The following is a 12,194-nucleotide window of genomic DNA, read 5'->3' as shown; positions in this document are numbered from 1 at the left end:
CAAACAGTGCCGTCCCGGTTGGAATTCTTTGGTGTAAACAATATGGTGGTGCAATTGAACAACAATTTAAAAACATTTTTGATCAAACGACAAATAAATGTAACAAAACCAACAGTCAAGATCCAGATAAATCGTCACCTTCCTTTTAACTCTTGGAATGTCAAAAATTGATTTTTCCTAGCACACGATAATGATATCTTTGAATTTCGTGTGGAACTTACTGGTTAATTAATCGCGTGTGGAATTCTTTGGTGTAAACAATATGGTGGTGTAATTGACCAACAATGTAAAAACATGTCACTGTAATTTGAAATAAATCACAATGGACACAGATATTTTACGTATTAGTTGTGCAAGGATAGGTAAATGGATGGTTCAAGGCCCTGGTTAGCTGTCAACCGCTAAGCGCTCGATATGACGACAGAGAAGGTATAAAAAATTTTTTAAATGCCATGCACGATATTAATGCCAAACACATTTAATGACCCTGTGACATTACATAATCCACTAGTGTGATTTACTTTACTGAAGGCGAATTAGGTTGGAATAAATTATTGCAAATATATACCAATTTTTGAATGAATTTGAGTGGTTGAAACAAAGCGCCAGACACCTTTTTACCGATTACGCGCCATATACAGTGATCGCACGTCGATAGCTAAGTTACACGCCGAAACCTGATCATCCCGAATATGTCTAATGCAATGACTACTGTCCGAAACCTGGCCCTCCCGAATCAAGTCTAGTTCCGTTACCAAGTATAACGTAGCCCGTTAATTTTTTTTAATTGCAAATGATTTTAAGAACTTTTCTTACCACATATTTACCGTATTCATAAATTATAAAAACAGTTAAATTACAGTTGAGTTGCAACAGTTTTCTTCTTATACTCAACAGTGCTTTCCAACACACTTTCATTCACCAACTTTAATCTACCTGTTCGGAATCACTGTAGCTAGTTAGTTATTAATGTGTTGTATATATCATACAGTAATCGTTATGATGAATGTGTCTAATGAATAAATTGGGGAGAAAACCGCGCACAAAGAAAAAGAAAATATTTATGTGAATACTGGCTGACCATACACATACATCATTTTTTGCCCACAGTCTAAATCACTAATTATTTCTATTCAAAAATTCCCGAAAGGTATAGAAGTTGTTACAGAAAAACCTCCTCGATCCACATTTGAAACTGCTTATGCTGTCAGACATTTTATGTGTATGAGTAGATAGTAGTAGCATATTCCATCCCTTTTCGTGTAAAAGTTAGATTCATTGGAAGATAATGCAGACCACTTTTTTTCGAATTCAGATGGATTGTTGTTAACAAATTTCCAATTTGTAGGGATATAGAATGGAACTGTGGTATAATCTCAGTCATAGGTAAAGCAGGTGGCAGATTGCAGTGCAATGGTGGAATACTAGGGAAATACAATGAGTCTCCAAAGGAGGTAGAATACAAAACACTGCAACCCATCCTAGAGTACTAATCAAGTGTGTGCGACATGTACCAAATAGAGTTAACATGGGATATTCAGCATATATAAAGAAGCACAGCACAAATGGTCTATTTTATTATACTCTGTTCTAGTTTGTTTGACCTGTTGGAGAGTGTCATGAAGATGCTGAAAGAACTGAATTAGGCAGGTGTTTGAAGATAGATGCAATCGATCCTGTGAAAGCCTACTAAAAAGTTTCTAGAACCAGCTTTGAATAAAGAGGAATATTCAGTGCGAGTGGTCAGCTTTAGCCAGTGATGTAGGAAACATACGACAAATGGTGTAAACAACATGGTGGCTACAATATGATAGCGGTGGTGATTTTTTCAAACAGGTTGAGCCAAACCATTCATTGGTTTTGCCAACTCACAGCCAAACTGTCACATTCCAACCTACCCTAGACCTCGGACTAAGCTACAGATCAATCTGTCACCTCAACCAGGTTTTTTCTTTCTTTGATGTTTGTCAGCCTCGCCAACTAACAACAGTACTGTGAATATGCGTACCAAAATGTGACATCACAACAGCTATTAGCATTACATACTGGTCAAACTGATGACTCATAACAAGTATTCCTCTTGACCCTCAGTTTTAAGTGAGGAATTTAGGATTATATTACACACCACTCCATATTGCTCCCGTAGGAAAGATTAGACTAGCTAATTATGATGCTCACACAGGATCTTAAGCAATCATTCTGCCAATGCTCCAAGTGTGAATGGAACTGGAAAAAGCCCTAATAATTTACCATGCACTTCACAGTGGTTTGCAAAGTATAAATGTAGATGTAGTGAACGAATGTTCTGTGAGCCTGTGGATAATATTCCCAGCTGCTTAAAGATATGCCTGCAAGATGTATGTATGAAACCCTACACACAATATTAATTACTTCCTCTTGTGCAATGAACACTTTTTGCCTAAGTGAGGAGTTACCTCAGAAAATTATTCCAAAGACATCAGTGAATGAAAGTAAGCAAAATATGGTACCTTACTGACTTCTTTGGGCCCAGAGTTGGCAGTTATTCTGATGGCAGTACATAACTGAACCTAAACTTTTTAGCAAGTGTACTTTTTAATGGGTGTATTGGGGCCTATTGTTTTCCCCTCTTGAAGTTTTCATCAAAATATGCACCTAAGAGCTTGCATATTCCACCCTTTGTAAATTATTTTGTTGGTGTACTAGTTTAATAAGAGGCGGGATGTTTTTAACTATACAAAACTGGATGAGCTGTGTGTCTTCCAAGTTAAAGCTGGCCAGTTGTGTGAAACCAGTTGGGAACTTTAAAAAAAACATCATTTATTATTTTCTCTGTTGCTACTTCCTTGCTCGATTTTGCAACAGTGTTTGCATATCTGCAAACAGGACTACTACTGCCTCTTGGTTCAAATAAAGCAAGAAAAGCAGTGGGCCAGTGATTGAATCCTGTGTGCCTCACAACCTAATTTCCTCCCATGCAGATGGTGTGGAGTGTCCCCTTATATGACTTAAACAGCCTAAGATAACTTTGGACATTCTGCTTCTTAAACAAGAACAAAAACTGGCAAGTGTTGAATGTAGTCAGTAAAAACTTGATTTCTCTAATAGAATATTAAATCTGACTTAACGAAATGATCCCAGAAGTTCCTAGCTGGTGATATTTTATCATGTAAATATTTAATAATGTGCTCAGATAATGTACAAATAGCTGACTCAGTAGGGCAGCCCTTTTCAAAAACCAAATTGTGAGGTACTAAGTGTCCCACTACTACACTGGTAGCTGACTACCCTGTAGTTCATTGCATACTCGAAAATTTTAGAAAATAATGTAAGGAGCGGCAGTGGGGGGGGGGGGTAGTTACTGACATCTGTGTAGTCACCCTACTCATAGAGCGGCCTAGCAACAGCAAATTGGTTAGCACACTGGACTCGCATTCGGGAGGACGACGGTTCAATCCCGCGTCCGGCCATCCTGATTTAGGTTTTCCGTGATTTCCCTAAATCGCTCCAGGCAAATGCCGGGATGGTTCCTCTGAAAGGGCACGGCCGACTTCCTTCCCTAATCCGATGAGACCGATGACCTTGCTGTTTGGTCTCTTCCCCCAAAAACCAACCAACCAACCAACCAACAGCAAATTTTAAAGCTGTATAGGTAAATACTCTGAATTAATTATGCGCTATTTAAGTGATGAACATTTAGTGTTTCAGGGACACAACTTTTTAGTGTCCTGTTGGAGATGTTCACCACCATATGAACTTTTACTATTTATAATGATGATGATTTTCTTTATTTCAGATAGACATGTAAGCTTAATTTTTAACAATGGAAAATCTATGATGGAATGTAACAATATTACAAAAAGCACATTGCTACTCACCATATAGTGAAGGTGCTGAGTCACAGATAGGCACAACAAAAGGACTCTCACAATTAAAGCTTTCAGCCATTAAGGTTTTCGCCAATAATAGACGACACACACACACACACACACACACACACACACACACACACACACACCCGCGACTGCAGTCTCAGCTGCGAGAAGCAGCACCAGTACTTGATGGGAGTGGTGACTGAGTGGGAGTAAGGAGGAGGCCGTAGTGGGGAGGTAGAAGGATACTATGGCGGACAGTGAAGTGCTGCAGATTAGATGGAGGCAGGGGAGAGGTGGGGGGGGGGAAGTAGTGGAAAAACAGCATTCCCTTTGTAACTCAGTAACACCCAGGACTGGGGTACTGAATTACATTCGCCACTGGGGTTTCCACTACCTCATTGTGCCCTGAAATGAGAAATGTCCTGGCCACTATCCTTTCCACCCCTCCCACAGTGGTATTCCGCCATACACCGAACCTACACTGTATACTCATCCATCCATACACAAACCCTGCTCCCAATCCCTGACCTCACGGCTCATACCACTGTAATAGATCTAGATGCAAGACTTGTCCCAAATATCCTCCCACCACCACCACCTACTCCAGTCTGGTTACTGACATCACCTATCCCATCAAAGGCAGTGCCACCTGTGAAACCAGTCATGTGATCTACAAACTAAGCTGCAACCACTGTGCTGCATTCAATGTAGGCGTGACAACCAACGAGCTGTCTGTCCATATGAATGGTCACCAACAAACTGTGGGCAAGAAACAAGTGGACCACCTGTTGCTTAACATGCTGCCAAGCATGATATCCTTCATGTCAGCTTTTCTGAATTGTGCAGGTAGGAACTTTCCCTGCAATACATCCTACTTTCCGGTAAAATCCTGGCCTTGACCTTCATTAGTCACTGCCCTCACCCATCCAGCCCCTTCCCTGTTCCCTTCCAGCACTACATAGCCGTCACCCAGTCTTTTTATTTCTCTCCTTTTCCATTACTTCACCCCACCCCCTCCCCACCTCTCCCCTGCCCTCTGTGTAACCTCCAGCACTTCACTGTCCGCCACCTCCACCATACTACCCCTTGCCCTCACCACCCCAGTCTCCTCCTTACCCCCACCCAATTGCCACTCCCATCATGCACAGTGTGGTTTCAGTTGCCTGAGACTGCAGTTCTTTGTTTGTTTGTTTGTGTGTGTGTGTGTGTGTGTGTGTGTGTGTGTGTGTGTGTGTCGTCTGACAAAGGCCTTAGTGGTCGAAGGCTTTAGTTGTGAGAGTCTTTTTGTTGTGTCTGTCTGTGACTCAGCATCTCTGCTATATGGTGAGTGGCAACTTTCCTTTTCATAATATAGTTTAGCATAATTTTTGTTTTATTGCGTATTTTTGTTCTGTGCATTTTGATGCAACTAACAAAGAGAATCCCATTTAATTGTTCTCATCCAGCAATTTAAGTGCGCGCCCACGACTGCAGTCTCAGCTGCGAGAAGCAGCACCAGTACTTGAGGGGAGTGGTGACTGAGTGGGAGTAAGGAGGAGGCCGTAGTGGGGAGGTAGAAGGATACTATGGCGGACAGTGAAGTGCTGCAGATTAGTTGGAGGCAGGGGAGAGGTGGGGGGGGGGGAAGTAGTGGAAAACCAGCATTCCCTTTGTAACTCAGTAACACCCAGGACTGGGGTACTGAATTACATTCGCCACTGGGGTTTCCATTACCTCATTGTGCCCTGAAATGAGAAATGTCCTGGCCACTATCCTTTCGACCCCTCCCGCAGTGGTATTCCGCCATCCACTGAACCTACACTATATACTCATCCATCCTTACACAAACCCTGCTCCCAATCCCTGACCTCACGGCTCATACCACTGTAATAGATCTAGATGCAAGACTTGTCCCAAATATCCTCCCACCACCACCACCTACTCCAGTCTGGTTACTGACATCACCTATCCCATCAAAGGCAGTGCTACCTGTGAAACCAGTCATGTAATCTACAAGCTAAGCTGCAACCACTGTGCTGCATTCAATGTAGGCATGACAACCAACGAGCTGTCTGTCCATATGAATGGTCACCAGCAAACTGTGGCCAAGAAACAAGTGGACCACCCTGTTGCTTAACATGCTGCCAAGCATGATGTCCTTCATGTCAGCTTTTCTGAATTGTGCAGGTATGAACATTCCCTGCAATACATCCTACTTTCCCGTAAACTCCTGGCCTCGACCTTCATTAGTCACTGACCTCACCCATCCAGCCCCTTCCCTGTTCCCTTCCAGCACTACATAGCCGTCACCCAGTCTTTTTATTTCTCTCCTTTTCCATTACTTCACCCCACCCCCTCCCCACCTCTCCCCTGCCCTCTGTGTAACCTCCAGCACTTCACTGTCCGCCACCTCCACCATACTACCCCTTGCCCTCACCACCCCAGTCTCCTCCTTACCCCCACCCAATTGCCACTCCCATCATGCACAGTGTGGTTTCAGTTGCCTGAGACTGCAGTTCTTTGTTTGTTTGTTTGTGTGTGTGTGTGTGTGTGTGTGTGTGTCGTCTATTGTTGACAAAGGCCTTAGTGGTCGAAGGCTTTAGTTGTGAGAGTCTTTTTGTTGTGTCTGTCTGTGACTCAGCATCTCTGCTATATGGTGAGTGGCAACTTTCCTTTTCATAATATAGTTTAGCATAATTTTTTTTTTATTGCGTATTTTTGTTCTGTGCATTTTGATGCAACTAACAAAGAGAATCCCATTTAATTGTTCTCATCCAGCAATTTAAGCAGAGTGTGTCCATTCATGATTAAGTTCATATTTCTGGAAACTAGTGTAAAACTTAAGTTGTTTGTTTTAGAAACTTTTGCAGTAGTAATTTGTTTACATATAGTTTGCATACATTAAAGTTACAGTAAAAGTTAAATTATATTGTGATTAAGTTAACTAACAGATACTGCAGTCAACTGAGTGCGGAGTTCTTGTTTTAAGTGGAAATAATTAACTTTTTATGTTATGTCATACACCAGAAGCGCTAACCTGTAGGCCTGATTTTTGCAGCCCGTAGATAACAAAAATTCGTGTAAAGTGTGGTATGTCAAGAATGTGGGTTGGAATTTCACTTGGGTGACTGTAATGGGGAACTGAGTGTGGTCCTCCTATGGAACTGTAGGCTCTGCGAGAAAGACAAGAAATCAGTGAACGGGAGGCAAAGATTTATGTCCTTCTGGCTGAATGAGAACATGCAAAATGTGAATTCGATAGGTTGAAGGGGGAAACAAATTGTGGGAACTGCGCAAAGGTAACCTGTGGGCAAAAGGGGAACAGCTCATCAGCTTCTTCATCTACATTTGGGCTTATAGTATCAAATAAGTTTGACTTGTTGTTTGAAGTAGGAGGGGAAGAGCTTTATCCAACTGTAGATCATATCGGGGTGCAGCAGATTTCTAGCAAAAAAACTCATTTTTGGTATCAAAAGAGCTTAGGAAGAGAAGGGAGTTGCTGCTAGGTAGTAGCTATGAGAGGGGTGTAGGCCAGATGGCACATGACAAATTAGGAACAGAGTACCAGTACACAAGTATTGCGAATCCCAGTGCTAGCCTTAGCAAGATGACAGAAGACGTAGGGCACTTGTGCAAGGATGTTGGCAAGGAGGATTGGGTTATTATAGTAGTGAGAGCAAACAGCCTGGCTAAGGACAGGAATTATACCATTATGGCTAACTTGGATAAAAATAGTATTAAAAACACCACACACAAATGAGAATTTTGTTGAGGCCCTATATTGCCATGACTGCCCAGGGCTAACATTGCTGGGAGACACGTGAACACTTGAGTTGAACTGGCTGCTGCTGACAGAAATGAAATCTCATATGAGAACTGTGGATGGTGCTACAGTTGCGAAATGAGGGTGCACTAGGCACAGCCCACAGAAGAATAAGTTTGGCTTATTTCATCAGAATATTAGAGGATTGAGTAATAAGGTAGAATAGCTTCTTGTCTGTTTGTAAAATTTAGAGTGCTCTGAAATGATAGACATCCTGTGGCTATCAGAGCACCACATAACCACAGTGTTGGATAAGTTACATGTAAAAGATTATAAAATTTAGAGTGCTCTGAAAAGATAGACATCCTGTGGCTATCAGAGCACCACATAACCACAGTGTTGGATAAGTTACATGTAAAAGATTATAACCTAGCAGCTTACTCATGCAGAACTAATATGGGAAAAGGAGGAGTCGTTACATATATTAAGACAGAGCACAAGTTAACAAACATTGAGATAAGTAGTCTTTGTAGTGATCAGCACATAGAAGCTTGTGAATTAATACGGGAAAGTAGTTCACTTTTTATTGTAAGTATATGCTGATCACCACTGGAAAATTTTGAACTGTTAATGAGGAATGTGCATTCCTTCCTATACAGTCTGTCAGACAGTAGCAAACAGTTAATGATCTGTGGTGACTTCAATGTAGATTTTCTAAAGGATTCTGATAGGAAAAATGATCTGGAAATCTTATTTTTATCCTACAATTTGATCTCGGTTATTAACTCTCCAACATGGATGTATAAAGACAGTAGGGCCCTAAGTGATAGTGTTTTCTTTGGTGAAGCACAAAGCAAGAAAATAACTGTTTACCTAGTGATGTATGCTCTCTCTGATCATGATGCACAGTCAGTTAGGGTAAATAACATAGTGTTATACAGCACAGATACTCCTCAGTGGAAACCAGTTGGAATAATTAATGACTCCAGGACAAATGTTTTTGAGAAATCTGTAATGAACCAAATGCTGACATAAAATTTAATCTATTCCACGGTAAATTCAAATATGAAAAAAGCTTCCTGCATAAGCTAATCAGAAAGGACATTAAATAGCCAAGTAAAAAGACAATGGATCACTAGAGGGATTAAAGTATCTTGTGAAAGGAAAAGGGAAATGTTACCTATTGCTAAGAATGAGTAGAGACCCTGTAGTAGTTGCACACTGCAAAAACTACTCAAAATTACTAATAAAAGTTATTAAAAAATCAAGGAACATGCACATAACAGCACGAATGTGTAATTCCAACAACAGATTTAAGGCTCCACGAAATTTAGTGAAACGAGACACTGGACAACCAGCCACAGAACAGCATAACACCACTATTGAACTGAATGGAAGGGCTATAAATAATGAGACACAGGTAGCAAATATATTTAATAATCATTTCATAAATATAGTAGAAAGTATAGGGACAAACTATAATAGAAAGTATTGGGACAAACAGTTCAAGAGAAAAATCACAGCAGTGTGTTGAAAAGCAACTCTCACGAAATTCAATCATATGAATGTATCACCAACTTCTTATGAAATTAAGAAAATTATACGTTCTCTCACAAATAAAAGGTCATCTAGTTTTGATGGTGCTTCCAAAAGAGTGCTAAAGATTTCTCCCCATATAATAAGCCTAGTGTTATGTGAAATATGTAATGCATCACTAACTCAAGGCATTTTTGTAAAGAGACTGAAATGCACCATTGTCACACCTTATTTAAAAAATGTGATGGAAGAAATGTCAATAACTACTGACCTGTTTCACTGCTAACACTATTTTCCAAAATTTTTGAGAATGTGATGCATTCTAGAATTAATAGCTCACCTGTGCAACAATAATTACCTCAGCAAATCACAGTTTGGATTTCAGAAGAGTTGTTCACCTGGAATGCCATTTACATGTTCACTCACCAAATTGTACAAGCAGTAAATAATAAAATAGTGCAGGTTGGTATTTTCTGCGATCTACCTAAGGCACTTAACTGTGTGAATGACAGTATTCTCGTCGATAAATAGAACTTTTATGGGACGGATGGCATTGCCAATCAGTAGATCATGTCATATCTAACCAAAAGAATGCAGCAAGTTGTACTTAGTAATTCAATGTAGTCTGGGGACGTTATTCTGATTGGAGGCGGGGGGGGGGGGGGGGGGGGATAATGCATGGGATCCAAGGCTCAATCTTAGGTCCACCATTGTTCCTCATATATGTAAACGATCTTCTGTCTAATATACAACGAGCTGAATTACTTTTTTTGCAGATGATAATATTACTGTAATGAATTCAGCCATACGTAATGCAATGAAAGAAATGGTAAAGTATGTCCTTAGAAGTATTGTAGCATCAGGCTGCTGTCGTCTGCTGTGTTGTGGGCGGTGGTGGTGTCACAGCTGTCAGTTATGCACCAACTAGTGATGCTGACTTCTGTACAACTTACTCTTGTCAGTGAATCTTGTACAGAGTAACTCAGTTTTTCCCTTCCCAGCTATGCTGAAATTTGAATGACCATGTTATTCAAGTAAATAAAGTTATTACATTCTTGGTTCCTGAGGGTGCTAATTTGGACTCTGCAGCTCAGCTTGATAGTATAAAATGACAAAGGTCGGATTGCTGTAATTCAAGCAGTGTCCAACATGTGGTAACCCCTACTTTGCAGTACCTTTGACAACTAAGGAGCAAGGTGGACACAGGTACTGCACAGATAATAGTATCAAAAATGGAAATGCCGTCAGACACCATTACACAGCTTGCAGGCTGGATAAGGAAGCCATCACCTCTGTTCAGTTTAGCACAGTAACAGAACTGTGCAGCAGTACGATGGCGACAGCAGTTGCGTGCACCTAGTACAACTCTTTGCGGCAAAAGTGGATTTACTTTGCACACAACTTATCAAGCTTTTGACGCAAAACTGTGCCACCAGCAATAGAGGACGATACCATAAGAGATTTAGGAGCCATTTGCTGTCCAGCGCTGCATCCTCCAGTACAAACCAATCCACATGCTGGTACCACCACAAGTTTGGTGAATGGGTTCGGCAGTGTACAGTGCTGTGTTCTTTCCCAATTATCAACGGCTGCCAGTGTCATAGGTGCAGCCGAGTGCCTGTCAGCATCTTGGTGCCTGTTTATCAGTGACAGAAAATCAGGTAAAAAATATTTAATGGACACTGACCCCAATTTAAGTATATTGCTGTGAACGTTGATGCATCGCTGCAGATGGCATTCTGTTTGACAGCAATGAAGCGTCTCTCATATTAGCTTTTAGAACACAGCGAACAGATTAGATCTGGGACTACATCACTCTGTAATCTGGGATTTCACTGTTGCCAATATCTTGGAGGCAATCATAGGAGCTGACATGTTACTTTATTATCATCTGCTGCCAGACGTGTTGAACGTTTGACTAGCAGACAGCATTACCATCCTGATTACCTTGGGATTCCGCTGCAGCACAGCACTTTGCAGCACCAAGCTGATGAAAATTAGTAACTGTAAATACACTGCTCTGCTTCAACAATTTCCAACTTTGATTAGACCTAAACAAGTGCTACATAATACAGCACACAGCATTAAGACCCAGTTCTAAGCAAAGAAGGGAAAGCAGAAAGGTGGAAGGAGTATATAGAGGGTCTGTACAAGGGCAATGTTCTGGAGGACAATTTACGGAAATGGAAGAGGATGTAGATGAAGATGAAATGGAAGATATGATACTGTGAGAAGAGTTTGACAGAGCACTGAAAGACCTGAGTAAAAACAAGGCCCCGGGAGTAGACAACATTCCATTAGAACTACTGACGGCCTTGGGAGAGCCATTCCTGACAAAACTCTACCGTCTGGTGAGCAAGATGTATGAGACAGGCAAAATACCCTCAGACTTCAAGAAGAATGTAATAATTCCAATCCCAAAGAAAGCAGGTGTTGACAGATTTTGTGAAAATTACTGAACTATCAGTTTAATAAGTCACAGCTGCAAAATACTATCGCGAATTCCTTACAGACGAATGGGAAAACTGGTAGAAGACGACCTCGGGGAAGATCAGTTTGGATTCCGTAGAAATATTGGAACACGTGAGGCAATACTGACTCTACGACTTATCTTAGAAGAAAGGCAAACCTACGTTTCTAGCATTTGTAGACTTAGAGAAAGCTTTTGACAATGTTGACTGGAATACTCTCTTTCAAATTCTAAAGGTGGCAGGGGTAAAATACAGTGATAGAAAGGCTATTTACAATTTGTACAGAAACCAGATGGCAGTTATAAGAGTCGAGGGGTGTGAAAGGGAAGCAGTGGTTGGGAAGGGAGTAAGACAGAGTTGTAGCCTCTCCCCGATGTAATTCAATCTGTATATTGAGCAAGTAGTAAAGAAAACAAAAGAAAATTTCAGAGAAGGTATTAAAATCCATGGAGAAGAAATAAAAACTTTGAGGTTCGCCGATGACATTGTAATTCTGTCAGAGACAGCAAAGGACTTGGAAGAGCAGTTGAACGGAATTGACAGTGTCTTGAAAGGAGGATATAAGATGAACATCAACAAAAGCAAAACAAG

At 40.9% G+C, this 12,194-nt stretch overlaps 1 protein-coding gene across 3 annotated transcripts in view; it reads left to right on the top strand.

The window, feature by feature from the left end:
* Nucleotides 1–238: 238 nt before the first annotated feature.
* LOC126253477 (WD repeat-containing protein 19) overlaps nt 239–12,194 on the top strand; it is a 328,532-nt gene continuing 316,576 nt past the window's right edge. For all 3 annotated transcript variants that reach the window (XM_049954835.1, XM_049954834.1, XM_049954836.1), the window contains exon 1: nt 239–429. In XM_049954835.1, coding sequence (XP_049810792.1) covers nt 415–429 — 15 coding nt within the window. In that variant the 5' untranslated portion in view covers nt 239–414. The remainder of the gene's footprint in view (nt 430–12,194) is intronic.

This window comes from Schistocerca nitens, chromosome 4 (assembly GCF_023898315.1).
Source record: "Schistocerca nitens isolate TAMUIC-IGC-003100 chromosome 4, iqSchNite1.1, whole genome shotgun sequence".
Lineage (NCBI taxonomy): Eukaryota > Metazoa > Arthropoda > Insecta > Orthoptera > Acrididae > Schistocerca > Schistocerca nitens.
The sequence above is the reverse complement of the archived record's forward strand: the minus strand, read 5'-3'. Positions and strand labels throughout refer to the sequence as shown.